This window comes from Ochotona curzoniae, unplaced genomic scaffold (genome assembly GCF_017591425.1).
Source record: "Ochotona curzoniae isolate NIBS_2020 unplaced genomic scaffold, NIBS_Ocur_1.0 contig_3819, whole genome shotgun sequence".
In the NCBI taxonomy this organism is placed as follows: Eukaryota; Metazoa; Chordata; class Mammalia; order Lagomorpha; family Ochotonidae; genus Ochotona; species Ochotona curzoniae.
In genome coordinates, this window is record NW_024466004.1 from 15082695 (window position 1) to 15110615 (window position 27921).

Below are 27921 nucleotides of genomic sequence, written 5' to 3' on the forward strand. Positions count from 1 at the left end.
AGAGAGAGAAATGCTCTAAAGAAGAGTAAATAAAGATACACACCAGCTCAAATTTAAAGCTACAAAATGAAACACTGAGGAAAAGTACAAGCAATTTAATGAAACATTTTGAAAACAAGGTCACTTCGGCCCGGCAGCGTGGCCTAGCGGCTAAAAGCCCTTGCCTTGAACGCCCGGGATCCCATATGGGCGCCAGTTCTAATCCCGGCGGCTCCACTTCCCATCCAGCTCCCTGCTTGTGGCCTGGGAAAGCAGTTAAGGACAGCCCAAAGCCTTGGGACCCTGTACCCATGTGGGAGACCTGGAGGAAGTTCCTGGTTCCTAACTTCTGGCTTTGGATCAGCACAGCACCGGCTGTTGTGTTCTCTTGGGGAGTGAATCATCGGACGGAAGATCTTTATCTCTCCTCTCTTTATATCTGACTTTGTAATAAAATAAATAAATCTTAAAAAATAAGGTCACTTCTAAATGTTTCAGTTTCCTATCGTTAGAGACAGTTATAGTTAGAAACTTCTTTTATTATTATTATTTTTTTATTGGAAAGGCAGATCTACAGAGAGGAGAGGCAGAGAGGAAGATCTTCCGTCCGATGATTCACTCCCCAAGTGAGCACAACGGCCGATGCTATGCCAATACGAAGCCAGGAGCCTCTTCTGGGTCTCCCAAACGGGTGCAGGGTCCCAAAGCTTTGGGCCATTCTTGACTGCTTTCCTGGGCCACAGGCAGGGAGCTGGAAGGGAAGCGGGGCTGCCAGGATAGAACCGACGCCCATATGGGCTCCCGGGCGTGCAAGGCGAGGACCTTATCCACTTGCGCCACCGCGCCGGGCCCTAGAAACTTCTTTTAACTCTGTGAATAAAAATAATATTCTCTGCCTGTGTGATTTTTTTTAAAATCTATAGTTTACCAGCATAAATTCTCCTAAGAGAGAAATTTAAGTTTGAAAATAATTCGAAAAAGAATTGCAAGGGGTCTTCAAAGTCTCAGGAAACATACATTATTAAAACTATGCATAGAATTAAAGATCTTGAGCCACAACTTCTTATTCCATTTTCCCAAAATTTTAGTTCTCTTGTAATTCAAAGACCTATCTATAACTTGCCAATTAGCAAATACACATTCTAGTTTTCATTTAAAATCTCTAGATTTTAAAGAAATGAGAAGAAATGGAAAACAAGTTCTTATTTGGTTAGTGGTTCTTCAAATTACAATGAAAGGGCCATTTCAAGTCCTAGTAAACTAATCCAAATGGCTTTTGTTCTGTTTTGTTTGTTTTTTGTTTTTAACATTATGATGTGATTTGACTCATTTCTTAACACTTCCAAACAGAATAAATATAATGGGAAGCTTTTCTTTTGGACATTATTAATTATCCTCAAAAACTATGATATATATGCATGTGGATGTGTGTGTGTACACATATACACATATTACTAGGTGGTACACTGGATCACATATCACACCACTTTAAAACCACAAATTGTGCATTAATAATCTAGTTTGAATGGCTTCAGAAGATCCTTTCTTCACAGATTACCTTCCCTAATTGATTTATTCACTCTTGAACAAAGAAAAGAGCCTTTCATTCCACAATGGAGTTGAGGTCTAAAACGATAAAACTGTAGGCAAACGTCACAGACTGACTGACATTCAACAATCACCACCAATCATTCGAAGAAAGATTCCTAAAGGTAAAGGGATAGGTCATACAGGCACTGATCCACTCCTCTATATGTTTGCTGGGGATGCATTAAAGAAACTGCACCTAAGATACTTTCAGATTTTCTCACTTTAGGATACTAAAAATGTTGGCTACATCTTTGAAAGGACAAACAGAAAAGTTGTCATCATAAGTCAATCACTAAGAGAGCAATGGCTTCCAGAGCCCATAGGAACCTCGGTATACACTGGCCTTTGGGTTGACACACAACACTAGGTGGTTGCTCCATTAAGACTGTAACTGTCAAGATTCTACTTCTTCATATGCCAAAAGCAAATTCTGACATCTTCTTAGGTATGAGGCAGGTGGCACCTCTCAACCACACCCTTGCAAATCAGTTTTACCCTGCCACCTACCAAGTTTCCTGGCCTGCTGAGCAGAATGTTTCAAGTAATAATCATCTGCTCCAACAGATTACAAACTGAGTTGTGAAAAATATAAACCCTACGTCAAAATTTAACCATGTATCTACAAATGGGTCTGTTGATCTCTAGCATGAGAGATACTTGTTGGAAACACCGTCAAGTTCTGTTGTTGATTGGCTCATATTGTAAATTCTCTCTTGGAAGTACGATAGTTCTGCCTCTGTTCTAACCTGGTAAATACACATTTAACATCAACTTCTAGGTTTAGTAAGCATGCTTTTGACATCAACTTCTAATTTTCCCAGAACATACCTGAAAGACTGTCCTTCTTTTGACCAAAATCTAATTGGAGAACTGGCATTGGGAACAATTTGCCACCGGTACCCAGGTGTGGTTTCAGAAAATTCCAAACTTTCACCAGCATTTACAACTTCAAAAAGAAGCCCTCTGTTGCCTGCGAGAAACACATAGCTTGTCAATATCAGAGAGGATTGCTCCCCAAATTCAGGGATTGCTTTATTTCAAATTATGACATGAAAGTTGATCTGGGCACCATCTGTAAAGGAAAATAAACCAAAACCCAGATAGTCATGTGAGACAATCTGATGATAACACAATTGTTCTGGAAAACTGAACAGATCCTTATTAGGAGAGAGTAAGCGGAATTATTCTCAGAGGATCAAAGAGGGTAAGAATCCCTTTTTAATGGAGGCACCAAGTTGTAGAGAAAAGCCAAAAGAGCAAGCAAATGCTATGATTGAATAAAAGGAGGAAAATGTGGTTCTGTGTTTGGGAAAAGACTTTTGTGTGTTTCCCAGACATATATAAACTTCGTTATCATTTAAGGTCAGATCAGCATGGAAATTCTGTTCCCCACACTTGCTTTTCACAGAAAATTGGGAATCCTTAAAAGTTTAAGTGTTGCTGTTTTAAGTTGTAGACCTGTACACAGAGTCAATTATATGCCATCATGATATTATGTCGTGTTCTAAATGATGCTATACTTTAAAATTTGTGTTTTTATGTTAAGCAAACTCTGAAGCCAAATACAGAGCTGCAATCAAATTGGATACTAACTTGGATAATGGTAAAAACTCTGAAATCAAAGCTGTGGGTTCAGATTCCAGCTCTGTCACATTCTACAGGAAAATGTGTAACTTTGGCAAAAGTCCTTAATGCACCCATGTCTTCATTTTCTCATGCATCAAAATGGAATTATGATAGAGAGGCTGCAGTGAGACTAATGGAAACAGGATCTATAAAAGCCTAAAATATAGTAAATGCTCAGTAAAGGCAGCTATATATGCGGTTAGCAGATCCCTTAGCCTCTATCCTCTGAATGCTGCTATTACTACTACCCCAAGTATAACAGCTACTACCCCAAGTATAACAGTATAAAAATATTTCTATTCATTGTCAAGGGTACCACAGGGGGCAAAAATCACCTAGTGGAGAACCACTGCTTTACAGAGTAAGGTGCCCAAATTTCCTTGGAAGAAATATTAAAAAACACGTCATAAATAATATTAGCAAGTAACTCCCAAACAGCTACACTAAGGAAATTATCTCAGTACTGCCAGTAGGATAACAGCAGGAAATGCTCAGAGAGCAGATTTCTCATATCCTGATACTTGAAACACACATTCTCTCAATTACTTGTTTCCATAGTTTTTCTTCCTCTGAGCAAGCACGATGGATCCGGGAGCCAGAGAAATCTCAAATCATGGTTGTGCATAAATTTTTACACCTGATTGGCCTTTCTTTAGAAAGATTTTTCTCCTGCTGGGCAACTTTCAGTGTAGGTGCTGAGTCGCTGGAGTTGACTCTCACTGCCAGTAGATTAAGTCAGCTCCTACATGCAGAGGGCAGGCCATGGTTCCAAAAATGGTAACATGCCGACTGCTCTTCATCCCTAACTACTATTAATGCTTCTAGTTCCCATACTTAGCATGAAAATGCAGTGTTTTAAATTTGCAACTGTGGTAACTGCTACTTGGCCTCCTCCATTTCTATCTACTTCAGGGATAAACTGATGTTAACTTTACAGTCCACCCCTATTTTTTAAAGCAACAGAAATGTTCCCACCGGGGAGTAAAAACAACTGAATGCACCCCATGTGTTCCTCAAGCTCCAACATGATCTGATGCCATCATGATTGGCATAAAAGAAGAAACTCTAAGATCCTGTCCTAACAGATAATAGGCCTGCAATTGACACTTGGTTTGCAGGGAGAAGTTTGTGCATGTCTGCTTTAACAGTGTCTTAATGGCAGTTATGCTTTCAGGATCATGGTCTCGCCCTGAAGCCCTGGCCATGTGTCTGGCTGGGGCTGAAAGTGCATACAGTACCTCAGTGCCTCTGAACAAAGCTGAGCCTCCTTGACATAGCTGACAGGGTTCAGAGCTAATCAGTCACACAGAGGAGACAAAATTAAAATGCTTTTATTTCCACTTCCCAGCCCTTCTTGATTAAAAATTCAACTGCAGGCTCACTCAATAGCCCTTGTGACCTCCTTACCTGCCTGAGGAGCAGTGAGCCTTGCGTCTTTTCCTGGAGCCCTGGTGGCACATTCAATCTTCCTGGGAGACACGTGTCTAACATCACATGGAATGCCTAAACAGAATTTGAAGTTTCACAGATACACATACAAAAATATATTGAGAAATATGGATGTGTTGGCATGGCCAGACCAAGGCAGACAATTCTCTATCCTAAGGCAAAGTGCTGAATGTGCAGAGAATATTCAAAGTTGTTACCCCAGCTGAAGGAGACCAATAAAGGGAAAGTGCTAGAGCATAGGTCAGGTTACAAAAATCATTAAGAATCCAAAAGATGCACTGCTATTCTCAGGTATGCACTAAAACCACTGGGCTCAGCTGGGAAACAAGGTGTGACCCGGGGGTAGGTTCTCACTCTCCTCATTTTTGTGTCACCAACTACAGAAGCATCTCATCTGGCAGAATAGCAGGTGCTACACAAATACCGCAAAAGGATTTGCAGGGAGATGGGGTGTATTTCAAAAGAAACTGCAAAGCAAATGCCCACCCACTTATAAGGTGGAAGGATGAGAGTGCTGACTTTAGTGGGAGTGGACCTTCGTGAAGAGGCAGCTGCAGTGTTCCGCTCTCTTCCCTCCTTGAATGTAAATAGCAAAGGGCATTTCCCAGGCACACTGTGCATGGCTGCAAAACATTCTGCTGCTATTTTTGCTTGAAGAATAGCAGAACTAAAGCCTCACTTGATTGGATCAAACACAGGTGAACCAGGTGGCATAGTTAGAAGTGCTGAAACCTGCTTCCTTCCACATTCCCTAGACCAGAAGAAATATATGCATCTCCTCAGCTGTTCAAAGTATGGACTGTTTTCAACAATCAACATAGTTACCTGCAACAGTAACATGAGCAGAATTGTCAAAGAAGTCTCCAGTAATTGTGATGTCTGTTCTTCCCCCAGTGCTCCCAGTTTCTGGAAACACAGATAATATTCCTGCAAGAAGTTTTTAATAAGTAAGCTCCCATATAAAAATCAGAATATGACTCAGATAATTATAGAAGCAATCAGTTTCTGATCATGAGTTTCTCAATTCAACATCAGTTGGATTTTCCTCCAGAAATAGTCATTTGCCATTATATATTATATGGGATATGCCATTGTTGTAATTACAAAAGGATAAACATTTGAAAGGAAGGAAATATTCAGTCACAAGCACAGTATAAGCAAAAGCCACTATGTGCTATGGTGCTTCTTCAGGAGCTCTATTTACAAGTTAGGAAACACTAGGTTACATATAGAGACATCAACTTTGAATCAACAGTGCTTCAAGTACCTTTATTAATCTGTAATTTGTTCTGCTTTCAGCAAGCCAACATGAAGAAAGCTCATAACGCTGTATTTGGCCCCCAGGATGAAGAATATTCTGTGTGCAGTGATTATTGGGATATACAGCCCCCACACAGGATAAACATTTTAAACAGAATTGGGTGGGAAAGGTAAGTCAACTACAGCTGCAACTTGTGTCCTTGAGTTGATAGCTTTGTTGTTATAGAACAACAGGTAAGACACTCAACAACTCTGACCAAAATGATCAAATAAATTTGCCCTTTAATGCCCTGCACTCTGACAGGTGGTACAAATTACTGACTAACTGCCATCAGTCACTTCTACAATTAGGATAAATCTCTGTCTCCCCCAGTTGAGCTTCCAAGTGCTTTCTTTGAAATAGGCCCTCGTGTGAGTCCTCTGGGACCTGAGGCTCCCATGGTGTGGTAAGTGCTCTTCTACTTTTACTCTGCCAGGTATACCTTCCCCCATACATACCCACTACTTCATACCTAGTTCTTTTATGCTACTGCCACTGTTTGAAACCTGCTAATAATATGCCATAGGTCCCCAAGAATTTAACTTTATTTCATCCTTTCCTCTCTTTTGATTAAATATTGACAGTTCTTTGTTTTATCCTGAGTAAAAGATTTGTTCTCCCTGAGAAACGAAAGGTATGAAGAGGTTCATCATGAATGGTTGCTACTTCAAAATGTGTGTTCTGTGCAGAGACTCTCTAATGCTTCTGCCCATGAGACATATCAGAGGCAATGTGGGGGAAGGCCAGCTCCTCCACACTCGAATATCAAAATTCACCGCTAATACTGACTACTTTCTTTTAACACACGGTTTTATAATTCTTGGTTGTTGTTTTATTTTTTACACTGACATTGAAATTTTGTATAGGCATCATGTAGAGATTAATACAGTCTTCCGTTATGCATTTTAAAAGACACAGGCCAGCCAAAATGATTTGTAATGTTCTTAGGCTTTCAACATAGTTATGGGTATTATATTTATAATAATACATATAAAATAAAGTTCTTGCCTTGCATGCACCAGGGTCCCATATGGGCACCTGTTATATATATATATATATATATGTATATATATATATATGTAAAGCAATGGAGACACAAAGATGCATGTAAAATAATTATTGTCCTGAAGATGAGTATGGTAAAGGGCAGGCACACTAGTTACAAATTTTTATGATGAAGTTAGAGACAGTATAGGAAAGAAGCAAGAAATTTAGCATCAGGGTAGGGATAAAAGAGGGGATGGAAAGAATTTCTAGAAACAGCATCCGTCCTGTATCTTAAACAGTGGATTAGAACTAGCCAAAAAGGACCCAATGTGATGACTCAGTGGCTAAATCCTTGTCTTGCACATGCCGGGATCCCATACGGGTGCCAGTTCATGTTCTGGCTGCTCTACTTTCCATAGAGCTTCCATCTTTGGCCTTGGAAAGCAGTAGAGCATGGTCCAAAGCCACGGGACCCTGCAGCCATGTGGGAGAACTGGAAAAAGCTCCTGGAACATAGCTTCAGATCAGTTCAACTCCAGCCATTGTGGCCGCTTGGGGAATGAGTCAGTGGACAAAAGATCTTTCTCTATATCACATCCTCTCTATAAATTCACCTTTCTAATAAAAATAAATAAATCCTAAAAAAAGAACTATCCATATTCAGCGATTATGGATTGTGCTATCTAAGCAGTGAATAGTATTTTCCAGGTGACTCTTGAGATAGCTTACACGTTAGGCAAAGGAAGATTCTGACTGGTTCTGGAATCTGAACCTACCCCAGAGGCATTTTTCTGTGCCTTTGTGAGTATATTTAACTCTACAATTTAAGCACTCTTTTTAAAAAGACTCATTCATTCATTCATTTGAAAGATAGAATTGTAGAGAGAAAAAGAGAAATAAAATCTTCCATCCCCTGATTCCCTCCCAAAATGGCTTCAACAGCCAATCTGAGCAAGGCCAAAGCAAGCAGCCAAGGAGTTCCTCCAGATCTCCCAATTGGGTGTTAGAAGCCCAAGAACTTGGACCATTGTCTGCTATTTTTTTTTTCTCTCATTCACTGCTTTATTTCTGAATGCTTTTACCAGCCTTGGCTGTGTCAGACTGACTCCAGGTCCTCCTCTTGCATCTCACATGTGGGTGGGACAAATGCAAGTACTTATGCCACCACCTGATGCTTCTCAGATGCATTAGGAGGAGGCTGGATTGAAAGGGCAGAGTCTTTCTAATGTCATTAGCAGGGAGCTGAATCAGAAGTAGAGCAACTTAGGACATAAACCAACACCTCATAATGTTGGCCCCAAGTACTCTTCTTTAGTTCCCAATTTTTCTAACAAACTGAGTTCATACTTTCACATAAGTTTTTCAATCTTCAGCATTCACTTTTTGGTATGACAAAGTATACATCAGATGGCAATACAATAATTTAGCATCTATATTGGCAAATCTTAAATTATTGAATAAATGTTCAGATATAGAGTATTGGAAAGATAGGCTTTGAGCTTTTTAAGTATCACCCTTTTCTGATTTTTTTGGAGCACATATAAAAATATAACATCTTGTCTTTCATTTATTCTATTTCTACATACTTTGTGTAAGAGTCTATCTCAAGCCTCTTTGAATATAGTAACTAAAGCTGACACTTAGGTAAGCAACATTATGCCAAGAAAAACCAAAATATCATCTCTTATTGTAGATGCAGTTTCAGGTGCTGATGGTCGTACAGAAGAAAGAGAAGGAGTGAGACATGAGGGGAGGAACAAGGGGCATATGACAAAGCAAAATATTACCTGCGTGTGTCTGATACAGGAAAAGGTCTTGCTTAGCACTGATCAGCCATGCACTCTTATGCACCATTGATCTTCAAAAAAGAGAAAGTTGTATTTTGAATGAAAATTTATTTTAGAATGTATTTTTAAATTTATCTCCTGGAAGGAAGATTGTGAAGTAACTGCTAGAAATGGGGTACTTTATCATATAGCTTATACATTTTACAGTTATAGTTTCCAATAGTTTTACTGAGCTTTAGGATAGTTTGATCATTATAATGGATAGAGAACCAATGTGTTCAAGCTTATTATTTGCTGCTATATAAAATGTTATATGGGACAAATATCTACTTTACAGGCTATCACAAGCATTACATGGAATGATGGACATCAATGCCCTAGTACTGAATTGGTCCATAATATCAATCAGTATATATTCTGTTTATGCAGGAAGAGGTAATCTCCATATTCTGAGCTTTATAGCTGCAGCTAATGTGTTATCATCACAATAAAATCAGTATTAGCAAAGTAATACACTTGTAAGGAAAATGCCAGGCAAATTATATGGCAACACAGATGCAATGAGACACACAGAAATCCTACATTACAGATTATCTGTCAAAAAGCTTGGCCAAATTTGGATTCCTTTCAAATTGAAGAAGAAATTTCCAAGAATGGCATAAGGCATTGCATCAAACTAAAAGTATATACTACATGAAACACACATAACAGTTTTTAATTCAAAATATTTTTATATTGCTAAAGAGGCAATTCACAAAATTCGGCACCATCACAACATTGAAGACTTACATTGCTTTTATATGAGTGCATGGCACAGTTATATTTGTCCAATAAAGTAAATAAAGTACATTATGTTTCATTGTTATATTGTTTTTGTAAGTTTGGAATTTCTCAGGATGAAAGGTTAACGAAAAAAAGAAAAATATGAAAAGTAGACAATGAGACAAGGAGGTTTGTTCTACTCTGTTACTTACTTTCCTTTGTTAAATACTGAGAAGCTAACATTTTGGGAGCCTGTAACCAAAAGAAACAAACATAAATACAGGAATCATTCTTACTCCCTAAGCCAGCCTATTGCTGCTACAAACCCAAAGACAATTAAGTCATCAAGTTACTGCCCAAATGTGTAAGTTTTTTAAAAAGTGCCCAAAATAAACACATCACAACCTTAGCACCATCAGCAATAAGGACTTAAACAGTGTAAGGATAAATGTACTATTCCACAGTAGGTAAGAGCCAGGCTTGGAGCTCAACCAAGACCAATTTAATCCCAATATTCTAGTTACTAGTTTCAGTCTTTTGACCTACAAAGCAAATATAATTCACGAACCTCACAAGTTTACTGCTGAGGATTGAATTATTTTATACGTGACCTGCTTCTTGCAATGTTTTTCAGGAAGCTCTCAAGTGGTATTAATATCACCCTCATGAGAACCAGTTTTTGATACTATTTTTTAATATGGAGAAAGAAATGGATAAGGTCTTAAAATGATGTTACTTCTCTGACCAATGTAGTCGCCTTCCACACGGCACTGCAGAGTCCCAAGACCATGATCTTCCTGAATAGGATAGCTAAGGAAAGTAAAATGAGGTTAGAATCAGACAACACAGAATTACTGACTCATTAACCAGAAAAGTAAAACACAACAGAAAAGGCAAATAGCCAGGAACTGTTGACAGGTGCTGAAGGTAAATGAACTTTCTGGGATAAACGAGTTGGTTAATACTAACTAGTGATATGATCAGTATTTGTGCCACCATTCACCAGTGTAACAGAAAGAAATTAACTTACTTGTAATTTCCAGTTAATCTTTTCTTTCCAAAATCTGTTATATGAAAGGTATTGAAAATTCTTTTTATCAAAAAAGATCTAATATCAAGCATGAATTTTAAAAAAAAGGCACAGCTAAACTAATAAACTAGAGATGCCATAAAGAAGCTGTTATAGAAATTGACTCTATTAAGTGCTAATACCAAAAAGCTATGCTAGAGAGTATAATTCTTTGATAGCCTAAAAAATGAATCCATCCAGTAAGGACTGAAATTAAAATCTAACCTGTCAGTTGTCTGAACTGACCACGTACACATCATTTAAATCAAATTTATTGTTTTCTTTGGCTAGTTATCATGGTAGAGTAGCTAATAGCATGGATTCTAGAGGTTTGCTAATGAGTTGGAATTTAAATTCCAGGTCTGCCACTTGCTTTTTGTGAAACTTGAACAAGTCTTTAACCTCTCGGTGCCTCAATTTCCTCTTCTATAATGTGTGACTAATAGCTATGCATACTCAAGTGTATTGAATGATACAAATGCAAGGCATCAGAACAACCCTTCACAAGCATGTGGGGGTTTTCAAGAAATATTTCAGGATCCACTTCATTTGCATTTTCTACTCATTTCTGTGTCTTTTCCAGCAAATCTAAACATATCACAGTCAACAGTTGTAACTCATATTTTGAAACAAATTTGAATGAGTATGCTCTATTTACAAGAAAGAACTGAAAAAAAAAAAAAAAGACACTTACTGGCTTCCTGTCTGCCTGTTTATCAGAGAGCAAGGAGTGACCCATTTGTCTCCTTGAGATTCCAAGAGCAGAGGGCTGGATTTTAAAATGGAAACAGAAAATTAGAAAACAATAACAGTGTTCTTAGCAAACATGACTGACAAAAGTCACGCCAAACTTGATTAAAAGCATCCTCCTCAGGATTTACTCGGTTTTAGTGCCGATGCCTGAGGACTGTTCCTGAAGGTTAAATAGGTCAACTCTCACCCAGACAGTAGAGATGAACTCGGGGGCCATGCTTCATCTCATAGACCAAGTGTTCAGCCTTTCTCAGAAAAATCTTCACCATGTTCACAATAACTATATTGGTTCTATACTGAACTGTTGTGGAATTCTCACCTTTATTCCCCCTTTCAAATGTTGGGTCTCAAGCTACGGTGGAGATGGGACCAAGCAGTGGATATGGCACATTGTCAAGGGCATACCTTGGAAGAGTCTTGCAGGAAGAGTAATTTTATTACTATAGATAGTTAACAATTACAGAATAATAAAAATTTAGATCCAGACAGAAGGCAAATCATCCTCTCCAAATAGGGCAAATCAGAGAGAGGGCAGCAGAGAGAACACTGACAACCTGTCCAGGGGGTGAAAGGAAATTGAACACAGTATATAGAATGTACACAGATGAGTGCTTAGTGAAAGTATGTTCCTTATACCTCGGAAATTGTCACAAGTACTTCATCTATTGAAATGAAATAATTAAATCATCCCAGAAACTCTGCAATTTCAATATCCTATCTTGTTCTATATCTAGCATTGATGAGGTAATGTGGACATCTTAAGAAGTCTTTGGTAAAAAGTCATGTTGACCTCCTACTTATTCCAAGAAAATCTTAATAGCTCCATGGCATGTAGTACCTATGTCCACATTTTTCTCTGATCTTACTAAGAGAATTTCTAAACGTACAAATGGATAGCAACCAGGCAAGAAAATTCCAATGGGCTTTGTGGTTTATGCATCACTTTTAAAGAATTTACTTTGGCCTGATGAACAAGAGAAAACTAATAAAAGAAAATCACAAGAGAAAATCTAGATTCAATTACAGTACAATTTGCACTGAGCCCAGAGTGCCTAGTCATCAGTAAATGGATGAATCAACCTGATCAAACAATTGTAACTATATTACCAAAGTTTATTAAAGACTACCTTATAGGAGAATTTAAACTTCAGAGAGAAAAATAGCAATTCTGCATCAGCTACTTACAATCTGTTGCTATCAGGAAAGCTAATTCCAAAAAGTCATAACCATACACAAATGTTTAGCTAGCTGTTTAAACACAAAAATAAAATTGCTTACCTGTCAATGTACTCATCATCAAAATCAAATGTTTCTAGTTTTCCAGTGAAAATCCAGCCATGCACATGTATTAGGCTTCCTGTTTTAAGATTTTTTAAATCTAATTTAATTTTTGAAGGTTTTTTTCATTTATTATTATTATTGTCATTTTATGATACAGTTCCATAGGCCCTGGAATTTCCTCTACCCGCTCCCCAAATCCCTGTCACACACTGAGTTCCACCACATCACTATAAGAGCATAGCTCCTCATAAACAATCATAAGTCCATCATTGCAATCATTGACAATGGCAGAGCGTGCAGCATCCCATTGTCCTGACACATCTAACAGTTTCACTGGGAGTCCACTTGAGATGCCCATGGTACCGTACCCTCACTTCTGGAAATGACAGTCTCCACGACACAATTACTATGCATCTCCATAAATGAAAAGCCACAAAACAAAATCAACAACAGGAAGAAGAGAGAAAAAAAAAGAAAGTAACAACACCATGAAGTTAAACAACATGCTACTGAATGACTAATGTGTCGCTAAAGAAATGAAAAGCAAAATCATGAACCTTTTTATAAGAAAATGATGCTACTGTATGACTGTATAATCTAGCAGTCAATGAAGAATTTCATAAGCAAAAAAATGTTTTGAAGAAATGAAACTAAAAACAAAAATATCAAAATCCTATTTTAATGTTCTAAGCTCTAATTCTAAATATACAATATAAATTTGTTTCTTTTTGTTTATATGTACTCAATGTGACAAAGTTGATTATGATTTAGAAAATTAACACTTTTTGGAAACGGTCACTGTATGGCCCAAGATACAACCCAATGATAAATTTTACCTGTCAGAGAGGCTGAAAAACCAATTGTTTTTCATCACAGACTAGACTGTCTATATATAAAGCATGGAAGGAATAATCATCATTCTTTACAGCCCCATAAAGAGTGAGGGTTTCATGAAGGCAGAGCCAGTTTCCATGCACTGACATGTTCCCTTCTCTTGTCTCCATGTAGATCATCCACTCAATGTGGGATTTAAGAACAATGTGCTTTGAGGTATTGCATATTTTATACTTTTGAACACTTTCAAACACCAATTTCTAGGTAACATTTATTAAAATGTACATATAATCCTAACTTTCTCATCATATGCAATCCAATGGGTTTTCAGGGATTCTAACTTTTTCTACAATCATCTGCAAGCACATGCCCTCCAAATAATTAGGATTTAATCATTTATACTGAAATCTTCCAACATCATATATAATGTTAAAATACCAAGAAGAATTTGGGTGGAGACTCAAAGCCTCAAAACCATAGAGGAAAAAAAGGTCTTTAGGTTGAGGAGATCACTGGACCCAGAAGACTCTGGAAGTCACTGTGGACACTTAAGAACACCGAAAAGCATTCTCACGAAATAGTTCCCCACTTGTGCCTTATTAATAAGCTAGTGTGGTTTTTGAATGACTTATATTAAAACAACAGGAACTTTTTGAGAGTTATCACGTTCATTTTGCAAGGTAAATGGGCAGAAAGAACCAACACCTAATGAAGGAGACCAAGGTCGTAGAGCGAAGAAGCCTGGATTCTCAAGTCCTCTGCTACCACTAGAAACTGGCAGAATAATTTTTTTAAGTCTAATAGAGTTAAATTACGTAATTTCTGGTTTTGCAACCATGATTATTTTTATGGGCACACTTTTAAAAAGCTAATCATGGGTTTTAGACATTAGGAATCCCTGCGGGTTTTTATTTTGTTTCTAAATAGAGAAACCCAACAAAGACTGTGAATGACCTACTCAGACTATTAGATAATTTTGTGTTAGAGAGAAGGATTGATAACCACATTTCTGAAATTCAACCACTCAAAGAAACTTTGTCTTGCCTGTCTACCACCTCCTCCATCTCCCTAACTGATCCTGTGGACAGGTGTCCAAAACGAAAAAAAAAAAAGTAATCATCTGAAATTGAAAAGATGTAACCATGTGGATTCCACTTGAAACCACTCCAGTGAGGCCAGCCTTTAATCATTTCCCTACGAAGTAGAGGTGACTGTGCAGAACTCCAGCTCTGCGGGAGAAATGGGCTTGGCAGATCTAGGTACCAGCTGGCATGCTATCTCACACCTCAACTGGCTGGTTCGTTCCTCATCTCTTACCCTAACAAGATCAGCATCATCTAAGTAGGAACTTTCTATCTTCAGAACAGCAGGACCCCAAACATCTGCATGTGATTTTCACAAACCACATCTCGTTTTAATAAAATGTACCATGTTCTTGATTATGCAGAGAAATAGAAGGGAGCAGATCTGTGAGAAAGTTACACAACTAAGATCATGCTAAATTCATATTCTCCAGGAAACAATTTAAATGCACACATATAAAATTTATATTTATACACACACATTCACCAAATATACACTTTTGAATAAGTTAGTCTTTCTGAAATTCTTGATGAGTAAAACTAATCAAAACCAGTTCAATTTATGTGTTTAGATGCAACTGTATATAAAAATTTAACAGTTTTTATTTCCATAGGTATATCATTCTGTGAACCCTAAACAAATGAAAACCATATTTTTTCATCAAAATCTGTTTTAAATATTTATCAAATTGATAGGAAATATACTTTTATATTTCCAAACCTTTTCTGATTATTTTAAAATTTGCTGTATATGAGGACTAGCTAGTACAGTGGCTGAACAAGCTAATCCTCTGCCTGAAAATACCAGCATACCATATGGGTGCTGGTTCTAGTCCTGGCTGTCTCACTTTCAATCCACGTCCCTGTTGATGACTTGGAAAGGCAGCGGAGGATGGCTCAAGTCCTTGGGGCCCTGAACTCACATGGGAGACCCAGAAGAAGCTCTTAGCTCCCAGCTTTGAATCAGCTCAGCTCTGGCCATTGTGGCCATTTGGAGAGTGAATTAGGGGATAAAAGATCTCTCCTCCTTCCTTCTCTCTGTAAATCTCCATTTCAAATAAAAAGAAACAAATCTTTTTAAAATCGCTGTGTGTAAATTAGGTTGAACACCTTTTTTGATTATCACGTATAGCCTGTGCCTATTTTCATGCTGAGCTATGATCTACTTTTTATCTAACTCCTTAAGAAGTGAAACCAACAAGCCTTTGACCATAATGCAAATTAAAATGTTATCTCAAAAATAATAGCTAAAATAAAAATATTTACAATCTGAAGCACAGTAGAAATTTATGGGGAATCAAATGGCAAACCATCTATAATCCTGGCCATTTCAGATTTGTAGTTTATTCTTTTATGTAAATCTCCAGCTTTATACGATCTTTCCTTCTGTCCTGGCCAATGTAAATTGTGTGCACTCTAACTCACAAACAAATCCCCAAATGAACTTCAGAGCTTAGAGTCTTCAAGTGGTAGCCAATAAACCACGACATAAGATAAAGTACACCCTGATTTAAGTCATAGCTATACCATTTGTTCACTCTATGACTTCAGGCAAATTACTGTCACCTACTACCTCATTTCCCCATCTACAAAAATGGGAATCCTAGCAATTCTCATGTTACTATGTTTTTTTTTTTAAGATCTAATGAGTTAATACATGCAAATAACTAGCAGATAAGCTGGTACACAGAGACTAATAAAGGTGTGTTACTAAGTGGATGATTATAAAATCAAAACAAATTATGGCTTACATTTCCTCCTCTCTCCAATATCAACTAATTTGATATTTTGGTCTCTTTCTGTTCATGTTTGGACCCTTTTTGTTATCAGTGAAGTAATAGAATAAAAATACCCAGAGGTAACACCAAATCAGATTTAGGACAAACCAGAGGTTGAAACTTGTTTTCAAAACAACATCATAAGTCTACTTGCAGAGAATACTCGCCTAAAAAGAAGAGCTTGCAATAAAATTTTACAAAGGGATTTACGCATTTTCTTACTTTAATAGATTTCTTACCTGGAACTCCACTAGATGGATTAACATGGTAAACAATGGGTGTCTGTGCCTTGGAAAACTGTTTAAAAAATATTATCATAAGCGATGATTTCAGTAGAATATCCACAAACACAGGAAGCAACAGTCATACTTCAAAAGACATTGGGCTAATGTAGTAAACAGTTACACGTTCTTAAGTTACCTTCACAGCTACTTCCTTTTATTTTCATAATATGTCTTTGAAGGGCAGATGAAGTTATTATTCTAATCTTTCTATGGATGAGGTAAAGGCAAACTGATCATGGTCATTTCGCTTTCTATCCTGCATTATGTTGTCAAAAGTCTGGCAAGCCTTTTTGTACTTACGCGAATACCATACCCAATAACATTTTAGCATAAAGATAGACAAGCCATCATCCGGATTATCAATTTTTCATTTCATTATAATAAATTTCATGTATTTGAGTCATGAAGAATGTTTGCTTTCTAAAATCAGTTCACTTATTTAATTGGAACTATTGAAATTTAAATTCTCATTAGCCAACATCTTTTTAGACATCACAAAAAACCACAAAAACTGTGGAGAGTTGGATGGGAACATGAATGAGGTGTTTTTAGGGGGAAATGGAAAGCACCAATTGAGATGTAAATTATATTTTAAAAAGAGAACTTCAAGGAATAGAAAGCAACATTGCTCTTCAAGAAGGAATAATGCAGCTCCTATGGAAAGGTTGCATCCTGGAAATACCTGGTTGGACACTAAGTCAGTTTACACTGCTCCTTTTGAAGCACATCCTCTATCAACCCCGAGATCCACAGAGGCCAATTGCTGCCACACCCCATACACAGGCTGGTCTGTGCAATTATTTTTTGTTAATGGTGGATGTATCCTGATCCGATGTCTCCTGCCTGGAAGGACAATGAGGAAGGAAACTCCCCTAGAATTGCAGTTCATGTGTAGAAATTTAGGTTAATCTAAAATAAGCATGTTGCTCCAACAAGGAATCACATGGGGGCTCAACTGAAGAAATAGAGAAGCAGAGGACAGATTGTCCAAGATTTGATTCGTAAGCCAAAAACTCACCCAAGGACAGTTAGTATTCCCACTTCTTGTGAGTCCCTGGAATGCCTTCCCAGGGGCCAACAGATTACAGAAACCTGTTTTGTTTATTCTGCTTCCAGCATCCCAGCAGTCCACATTTCCAGGTAAAACTATCTCCAAAGAATAACTCTGCTGTTAATCAACAGCCATAATCAGACATCGACAACAGATTTAACAAAGCTGATGCAGCTTGACAGGTGTGGGGAGTGGAGGGTGGGGTCTGGTATTGACTCATAGGATTGAATAGTTTGCTGTCAAAGCCAGTTTTCTCATTTTCTGAAAGAAAAGGCCAGAATGCAGCTAACAGGAAGAATATACAGTCAGGTATCAAAAGAAGGATGCTATGATTTCAGAGTGGGAGCTGGCTCCGACCTCATCAAAAGATAAAGATTAATGCAATTCCATGCACACCAGCCAGCCAATCATCCCTCACTCTGTTCTTCCTGTCAATTTTTAAACTCATACCCTCATCTCCCTCCAGTTGGAACTTTATCAGGAGAACCTAGTGAAGTAACGATCATTGCCCCATCTCTCAGACGTTAGAAACTGAGGCAGATGGAACAATCAAGTACAAACCAAAAGCAGGAAATACACCTTTTGATTTATAAAATGAAATGTTAGATTGATTGATCCTTCCACTAAAATCTGTGTGGAATATTGCCACTGCATCACTCCCTCCAACTCCTTGGAGTCATGGGACAGGTTCAAAATTGAACCTTAGAAAGAGCTTCACTTGTAAGTCTCTCTGAGCCAACACAGCATAAACGAGCACATTTCTAAGAGAAAGATGTCCCCAGTCACCCACTAAGCTAGCAAAACAGCTAAATGAAAAATTAACAAGCTTCCAAATCAAGCATCTCACATGCTGATCCTGGAGCCCAAGTGAGGTCAGCAACACCAAGCTAGGGAGAGGAAAAGTAGCAGATTAGAACAGTAAAGCCACAGCCACCAGCTGCTTGATAAACCTTCTGTGAGTTGTTCAAGCTTGTCAGTGCCCACAGCAGGCTCTTTGGAGTGGACTGGCAAGATGGAATTAATTTTTCATATGTGTGGTTCCCTGAGTCCCAGTCCCAAATCAAAGAGATACACTGTATCAAATGGAGCTTGGACTGCCTCTCATTAATTGCATGCACTGGTGCTTTTCCATCAATTCTCTGAGCTAGGGGAACCACTCATGGACTCATTTCCTGTATGTGCAATTTTAAGATATGTTTCTCTTCCTTCCCTCTCTGTCTCCTTACTGATCTTTTAATAAGTAAGGAAACTACTATGATATAACAAAGAACGTTCAGCTGTATGTCTTTTGTTACATTTCCTAAGCCAGTGAATAGGTGGTGGTCCAAGTCTTACTGAGAAAGGATGATCTTTTTATGACTTCTTGCTGCATATGTGCAGAATCTAAATATCAAGTAAATAGAAGTCTGTTGACTGAGACACAAGGTGTTTATGCAAATCAAGGGCAAACTCTGAATTTCAAAAGTAAGCTGTCAAAATGGGGATTATATTAGAGATGACATTTGAGAGTGAAGTCTTGTTTTAAAGCAGCATGCATTGGTGACTAAATTGCACTCCTTGTAACAGCTCTTAATCAGTGGCACCTTATGTGAAGGTCAACCAGATCAAATAAGAATATTGAAAAATTCTGCTTTTTATGAAAAATTTAAGACCTACTATTCCTGAGACTTTTGGGTTAAAACTAATCTGAAATGGATGGTGAACTAAACCAAGCATACATTCAAGTCATAGTAAAGGTAATGCAGCTTTAAAATAAGTCAGCATTGGCCTCCTGCACGCTCCCTGCTTCAGCTATTTTTCTTTCAGCTTCCTTTTCAGTATATTTGAGCATGAAGAATTATACCAGCAAATGTCCATGGAGTCTGGTATTGGAAAGAGTAGCAGAAAGCCACCATAGAGCAAAGAGAAAGGTGGGTCACTTCACCAGTGAACATGGGTCCCTGTGGCCCTTAGCTACCCTCAGGCCGAGCATGATTTCAAAAAGACAACCCTTATGGTCCCTCTGTGGAGTTCCCTGTAGGTGATATTTTGAGCAAGATGGAAGTTCAAATCTTGGCTCTGTTCTTTATGAACTGCATGATATAGGCAAACTATTTAATCTCCCTGTGTTTCAAGTTGTTCATATTCTAAAACATGATAGTAAATATTTCCCCATAAATTGTTGAAAGATTTATTTTTATTTGAAAGCTATATTTACACAGAGGAGACCCAGAGAGCGATATTCCATCTATTGGTTCACTCCCCAAATGGGTACAATGGCCTGAGCTGAGCTAACTGAAGTCAGTGTCTGGGAGCCAGGAGCCAAGTCTCCCACACAAGTACAGGGTCCAGTGGATTGGCCCATCCTTTACTGCTTTCTCAGGACACAAGCAAGGACCTGGATGGAAAGTGGAGCAGACAGGACATAAACCAGCACTGGTATGGGATGCCAGCTCGTGAAGGTGGAGGATTAACCTGTTGAGACATGGGATTGGCCTCTATCCATATAACTTTTTAAGCATTGTATTATACATAATTACATAAAGAATTTAGCCAGAGCCTGGCAGATAAGGATTAAACCCTCATCTTTAATCTTAGCATAGTGTCTGAAACTCATGACTAAATTTCTTCTCATATTAGGCAAATATATATTCCTCCATCCTTGAGCTGTTGTTGTGATATAGCATGTTAAGCCACCATCTGATATGTTAGCATCCCATAGTTCTGGTTCACATCCTAGTTGCTCCAGTTTCAATTCAGCACCCTGCAATACATTTGGAAAGCAGTGGATAACGGCCCAAGTGTTTAGGCCCCATGTAGTTTCAGGCTGCTGGCTTCGGCGTTTTCTAACTCCAGTCATTACGGCTGTTTGGGAAGTAAACCAATAAATGGATTATATTTCTGTCTCCCTCTACATCTGTCTGTCTGTCTGTTACTGTGTGTGTATAAAGCATTCTTCCAGCCTTAGAACTCACCTTGAAAGTACAGTTGTCTTTTGATCCTGGACTTGGGCTATAAAACACCTGTCCCCCAGAGTACACTTCCAAGGAATACTGACCCGCATGGGCTTCAGACAGCAGAGACCTGAGGGCAGAAATTGGAGATGCCTTTGAATGAAAAATCATCGGTTCCAAAACTAGCACCCCATTTAATCACTTGCAATTTGTCCCCGTGTCCATGTAAACCAGAGCTAATCAAGGAGTCTTATATTTCCTCTTTCACTTCCTAAATCCATTTATAATTATTAGACTTTAAAGATCAAAATCTTCTGGAAAAAAATGATTTTGTTTGGAAGTCCCTGAAATCGAAGAAAAACAAAAAGTTCTATTTCCAAGAATCATCAATTAAAAGGAATTTAATAACTGGAAGGGATTTTAATAAATGTTCTACTCCCAGTTTTTATTAAAGAAAACAACAGCTATAGAAAGAATAAGAAACTTAGGCATATGTACACCAAAGAGTCAATACAAAGTGGGGCCTGAGTCCTCATTGTTTCTCATAAAAGGTATTGATGTTATTGGTGATTTCTGAACCATCCACTTGCTAAATACCTCATGTGACCATCAAGACAAAGGGGCTTAGGTCTTCTTTTTTTTCCTTTAATAAAGAGCAAAACGACCATTTTGCCACTATGAGGCTGCTAACCACAAAGGATTTTGAAATGAGAAGGATATGATGAATAAGAAACAGGCTTGAATCAAGCAAAACTTCTCAACAAAATTTTGAGTATGATCTAAAATGTTTAACTAGGAAGTGTCCACTGTGTTAGCAACTAGTGTTAAGTGCTTAGTTAACACAGTTAGTTAGTCCCAATTAACACAGCCTCTGAGCATAAAATATACACTAGATTTTGAAGAGTTGATATGTGAAAAGGGGTATAAGATATCTCATTAGGAACTTACATAATATATTGAAAGAGAATGTTTAGAATAAATAGTATTAAATTATACTAATTTAATAATAAATAAACATGTAATGAATATATTATCAAATTATTCTCTTAGTTCTTTGAACTTTATAATGTGGCTATTGGAAAATTTCAAATTACATTTATATTCACATTGTATCTTGTTTCTATAGTGTTGATTTTGATGCTACAGGAGCTATTTTAGAGGAAGCAGTTATGTCTTTTTATATAACGAGTACACTAGCATTTAATGTATGATAAACTATAATTTTTACATTCAAATGTTAGTTTAACTTGATAACCATCTTCAAATCAAATCAATGAATATGCTTAACAGAGTAGTATTTCCTTTTCTCTAAAATAATAATGCAAAATAAATGGTATTGGCAGAGCAGAGAAGACACAAAAATCTTAACAACTTTGACTTATTTTATGGAAGTTCTTGAAAGCATCAAGAAATCTCAGAAACGTTTGCATAGATACAATGCACATTATGAAAATATTCTGAATGGATTTCAAAACACTTTGCATAAAAGTAAACTTATTTTTCATTTCATTTTCCACAAAATTTCAGTTTTTCAAAATTTTGAAACTTTGCTTTCAATACAATAGCAATGAAACAATTTCAAGCAACAAACCTTTTTTCCTTTTTGTTCGTTTCTTTTAAAGACAGCATGACAAAGAGGCAGGAGAGAGAGAGTGAGGGTGAGAGAGACAGTCAGACAGATTTGCCATCCACTGGTTCACCCCCTAAATGGCTGCAACTATAGGAAACGAGCCAGGCTGAAGCTTGGACCCTGAAACTTCATCTGGTTTTACCTCAGCGGTTCAGGGGCCAAGCATTGGAACCATCTTTTCCTGTTCCCAGATGCATTACCAGAAAGTTAAGTAAGGAGTGAGGCAGCTGGGACATGCATCATAGTTCAAAGAATATACTAACATCACAGACAGCAGATTAAGTTGCTGTGCCACAAGGCTACCTCTGATCAATAACTACCTAATGAATATCTTCTATGTAGCAGATTATGCAGTGCACCCTAAAGATGAACATGATGAAATCAAGTTAACCCCCTCTTTCAAAGCACATGCTTCTAGGAGGACAAGATATGAGAGTGCAAACTGAGCCCCACACAATGACTCAAGTGGCTCATTGTCCACTTCCAACCACAGGGATTCCATGTGGGCACCAGTTTGTGTCCTGCCTGCTCCACTTTACCCATCCACCTCTCTGCTTATGGCCAGAGAAGGCAGCAGAGAATGTCCCAAAACTTTGGGATTGTCCACACATCTAGAGGAAGCTCCTGGCTTCTCATCGGCTCAGCTCCTTTCAAGGGGATAAATTACAAAAAAACAAACAACAAAAAAAGAGTGTGCACACACACGCTGTGGATGAAGGTGCTCCTTCTGCCCCATTCAAAGAAAGGAAAGAAGACCTTCAATTCAATCTTCAGGGCACAGATGGCATTTATACTGGGTGGTGGGTTGTGATGGGCAACAATGGAAGGTGGAGTATGTTTCTGAAAAAAGAAACTAAAAGAAATTACATTCTTTTCTTCACCAATAATCTACTTTCATTCAGCATCTCTAAGACATGAGCAAATAATCAACAGCATAAACCTCATAGGCCAATAAAAACTTGAACAGAATAATAGATTACCAGCAATCTTACATAAATATTTTCCAAATAGATATGATATTGAATGCAGCAAACAAAATTAAAAGCAAATTTTCTTTCTAATTGGTTTGAGATTTGTACCCAATCATTACTGTTATGGATTTTCCGAATAACAGATGCTCAAATTGCAAAATGGGGCTATTTGTTAATAACCAGAGGACTCAGCAAAAAGAAAAAAACATAAACAAAAAACAATGTCTCAAAAAAATTTCCCCATATTATTACCCTCTCTTATACTGTAGAACCACCCAGGGACCTTTGAAGAATTATATTCACAAGAAATATTTTCAAAACTTATAGCTGGGGCTGGGTGATGGCATACTAGGTAAAGCCACTGCCTTTGATACCAGCATTTCATATCGGCTCTAGTTTATACCCTAGCTGCTCCACTTCTGATCTAGCTCCTTGCTAATGGCCTTTGAAAAGCACAGTTGGATACCCCAAATGTTTGGGCCCCTTCCAAACATCTGGAACACCAGGTGAGACTCCTAGGCCCTGGCTTTGGCCTGGCCAACACTGCCCATTGTGCACATCTGGAGAATGAATCAATGGTTCATTTTGTCTGCCTTTCCATATCTCTCGGTAACTGTGATAGGAAAGAAAGAAAGGGAAAAGAAAAAAAGAAGGAAGGAAGGAAGGAAGAAAAGAAGGAAGGAAGAAAGGTAGAAAGGTAGAAAGAGAAAGAAAGAGGAAGGGAGGGAGGAGGGAAGAAAGAGAGAGAACAAAACAGAAGGAAGAAAGAAGCTGTAGCTGGCAATTAAGATTACAGCAGAAATTGCTCTAACATAACCAAAGGCTATTAGGACAACCATTCATACATTCATCCTGTCTAGTCTTCCCTTCCCCAGATGGGTATACCTGGTCTGACATGTCACCATCGGCAATGTTAAGAAGACAGGAGTGACATCGCAGGGGATACTGGGCAGTGTGGGCACCACCGTGTTCACCAGGTGTATCTCCAGCTGAGAGCCATTGGTGGGATAAAGGACACTTGTCTCCAAACCTAAATCCAAAAGAAAAGGGGAAGTCTTAGCTAAACAATGATGATCCACTCCAGGTAATGTCCAAACATGGCCACATGAGGGCAATGTAATTTACACTGAATTTACCTCAGGGTTAAAATATTACTCATTTCCAAAGGCAGTTGTGTCTGCTATCTATTGGGGGTGCTCTCATTTATGGGTTTATATGTGGATTATGACTCCTCATGTCTACCAAATCCAAGAAATGTTTTTATTTCTGAAAGTTACTTTGCATTGCACAGGAAACAGGAATGCTAAACCATGGTTCAGTATCGACAGTACAGCTGGCCCCCACTTTGCAATGGCTTACATCTCCATACACACCTTGTAAGGTAAAAAGGGTTGCAAATATCAAGTTCAAATACACCTTCCTGTGGGACATCATACCCTAGCAACACAGCCCGCTGTAGAGAACCAGCTGTTAAGCTTCCTGTTTGGAGGACTGACTGGGAGCTGTGGCTTACTGCCACTGCCCAGCACTGGGAAAGTATGTGTACTACAAATCGATATCCATGGAAAACACCAAAATCAAAAATTCCAAGTGTATTTTCTACTTCATGCTTATAGCTTCCACACCATAGCAGAATTGAAACATTAAAATCAAACCATTATGGAGACAGGCAATTGGTACAGCTATTAAGATACCAGCTGGGACTCGCACATCAACTACAGAGTTTCGTCCCATAACTTAGGGTAAGAAAGCAGTCCTGGCCATGCAGTGGTATGATGTGTTCTGTTTCTGTGAATCCAGTCTACAAGCAACTGGAGAGACAGATACTGGTCCTTCCGTCCTTCACTTTTCATGTCCTCTTTTATGTTATTCTTTCACGAGGTAGAAAATCAAATCCTATTCTTTAGGATTGTGAGTCATTAATAAAAAAATGTGTGTTTGATAAAATCCAAGCTTACCATCAAAGATGACTGTGATCCACGTTCCCCCTGCAAGACTACCTTCCTCGGGTTCAATACGTAAAGTCAGGTGAGTTGCTGTCAATAATTGAGAGAAACAATAATTTTGAAGATCAAACTTGATCCACTGCTTCCCCATGTTTTAAAGTAAAATCTAGCATGCCTTAGAATCACCAGGAGAGCTTGATTAAGCACAGATTGCTTAGATCTCCTACAAGAATTTTTGGTTCATTTGGTCTGGGACCCGTGCTAGAATGTACATTTCTAATCTGGTGCCCCTGGTATAGGCAACACACCTTCAGAAGCAAGATTTTAAGGAAAAGACTGAGCCCTCTCATTTTAGAAATTCAGAAGCTCAGTATCCACCAGGACAGTTCTGAATTTCTGTTTCCTTAGAGAAGAGTCTGTTTCCTAATTGAACCCAGAGTCCCTCCTCTCACTTTCCCAACTTTTCACCTTCTGGCCATATTTAATTATAAAAGCCATCACTTCTTTTTTGGTTTTTCTTTTTCTGAGAAAGGATTACCTTCAAGAAGTTATTTTTACTTCAATACTCTTATTTAATCCACTGTCTTCTACTTTCCTCATAGAGATCAGAGTGACTTTCTGCACGGATGCAAAATTTGCTGGGTTTTTGGCTCATCGGCCTATAGTGAAGCCACTGCCTAGATCATGGCTGGAATTTCGATCATAGAAAAGTTAAGAGCTGGCCCGGCGCAATAGCCTAGTGGCTGAAGTCCTCGCCATACACATGCCAGGTTCCCATATGAGCACCAATTCGTTTCCTGGCAGCCCTGTTTCCCATCCAGCTCCCTGCTCTTGGCCTGAAAAAGCAGTGGAGGATGACTCAAAGCCTTGAGGCCCTGCACCTGCGTGGGAGATCCAGAAGAAGCTCTAAGCTCCTGGCTTCAGACTGGCTCAACTCAGGCTGTTACTTGGGGAGTGAATCAGCGGATGGAAGATCTTCCTCTCTTTCTTCTCCTCTCTGTATATCTGACTTTCCAATAAAAATAAATAAATCTTTTAAAACAATAAATTTGCTTTTTAAAAAAAATCAGTTAAAGTTAAATTACTCAGTAAGGAAACAAGCAATGAAAGTATCACCCACAGAACACCTGTCAATTGTATATCAGAAAAAAAAAATGTGTAAGGAATAATCCAGGATACACTAACTATGGCTAACTCAGAACTTCCATGTACCTCTGTGCAGGTAGCACACTGCGCTCCTGAGACTAATGGAAAATGATTCAAGACAAAATAAACATCTCTAAAAACCCCAAACAGACCAGACCATTCCTACCTCTCAAAGGTGGTTAGATACTTTATAAAGAAGACCAAAATACCAATGCCATGAGAATATAAAACATAAAGCAACAAAAACTCAGAGAGCGTTGGAGACATGACTTAAGAAAAAGACATTATAATACAGGCATTCATTAATCACTAAGCAAAAGTAAGTTACTCCCTTTAGGAAATAATCTACTACAAAGAATTTGAACATCAAGCCCAAAACCTGATTATGACAGGGAGGTTACAGGTCATTTTTAAAAGCACTGAAGTACTACAGCAATCTCCACTGAATTTAAAGTAGCTACATACAACAATGGAGTATATAAATACAACTACTAAGCAGAAAAAAAATTTTGAATAGGAAATTTAAGTCTGAAGCAGATGCTTCAATTGTTCCACCAAAGTAAACCATTTAAATTTATTTTTCAACTGAAAATAAAAGGAGTACTTGTTTAAGTATTGATAGTAATTTTCATGGAAACCTATTATGTTCTTATCTGTAATCATGGCAATACAATTCTACTCACCTGCCAAAAGCAGCAGTTTAATGCTTATCAGAGAGATCAGCACAACAGTCATTGTGTTCATCTGAATCAATACTTGTAAGATAACGCAAACATTAAGAGCATCTTCTGTTTTGATGGAAGCGCCATAGCTTTTCTGCTTTACAGAGATAGAGTAAAAAAAATTACTGCCATTTTTTTTCTTACCATAACTTCATTGTATTGAAACTTGAGAGACGAAGCTGACACAGACATGGCCCTAAAGTCTTCCAAGGGACCCATCCTGGTCCAAGCTTGGGAGAAAGCGGTCATCTAAGAATCATGCATAATCACAACCATCCCTATTGTTTCACCAGATTATTTTCTGCATCCTTAAGCTGGGTAAATAATAATAACCTCTTTCATTAACTGAATGAAAACTAAACTTTTAAAAATAAATTCTATTTAGTAGGACTGCACAGTGACACAGCAGGCTAATCCTCCTGCTAGTGCCAGCATCCCATATGAACACCAGTTCCTACCCCAGCTGTTCCACTTCTGATATAGCTCTTTGCTTATGACCTAGGGGAACAGCGAAGAATGGCCCCAAGCTTTGGGGCCCTGCTCCCATTTGGGGGGTTAGGGGATGGGGTGGAAACTCCTGGCTCCTGATTTCAGATCAGCTCAGCTCTTAGCCATTGAGTCCACTGGGAAGAAAACCAGTAGATGGAAGACCTCTCTCTGTGTGTCTCTCCTTCTCTCTTTCTAAAAATATTCCTTTAAAATAAATTATAATGATAAGAATCAAATAAAAATAAACAAATTCTATCTATCAACATACAATAATGAGGGCAGGAAAGACAGGCATATTTTTTTGTATTTTGGCCTGCCCCATGCTAGCTTTCTAGCTTTGTCTCTCATGATTCTTTTTCTTGAACCCGATACCGTCATCATACAGTTTTCATTATCACTCAGACAAGCTTTCCACACATCAGCCTTTAGCCAGACTCCTGCTGCTGCCTTGCAGCTTGCTCAAAAATTCTTG

At 38.2% G+C, this 27921-nt stretch overlaps 1 protein-coding gene across 1 annotated transcript in view; it reads right to left on the reverse strand.

The window, feature by feature from the left end:
* Positions 1-26973, reverse strand: part of PKHD1 (PKHD1 ciliary IPT domain containing fibrocystin/polyductin) — a 405478-nt gene extending 378505 nt beyond the window's left edge. The window contains exons 1-13 of the mRNA XM_040983008.1: positions 26922-26973; positions 25105-25182; positions 24032-24176; positions 20567-20675; positions 16517-16574; positions 12581-12659; positions 11244-11318; positions 10226-10290; positions 9693-9732; positions 8719-8789; positions 5470-5571; positions 4603-4698; positions 2398-2539 (exon numbers count right to left, since the gene is read on the reverse strand). Coding sequence (XP_040838942.1) covers positions 2398-2539; positions 4603-4698; positions 5470-5571; positions 8719-8789; positions 9693-9732; positions 10226-10290; positions 11244-11318; positions 12581-12659; positions 16517-16574; positions 20567-20675; positions 24032-24176; positions 25105-25182; positions 26922-26973 — 1112 coding nt within the window. The remainder of the gene's footprint in view (positions 1-2397; positions 2540-4602; positions 4699-5469; positions 5572-8718; positions 8790-9692; positions 9733-10225; positions 10291-11243; positions 11319-12580; positions 12660-16516; positions 16575-20566; positions 20676-24031; positions 24177-25104; positions 25183-26921) is intronic.
* Between the last annotated feature and the right edge of the window lie 948 nt (positions 26974-27921).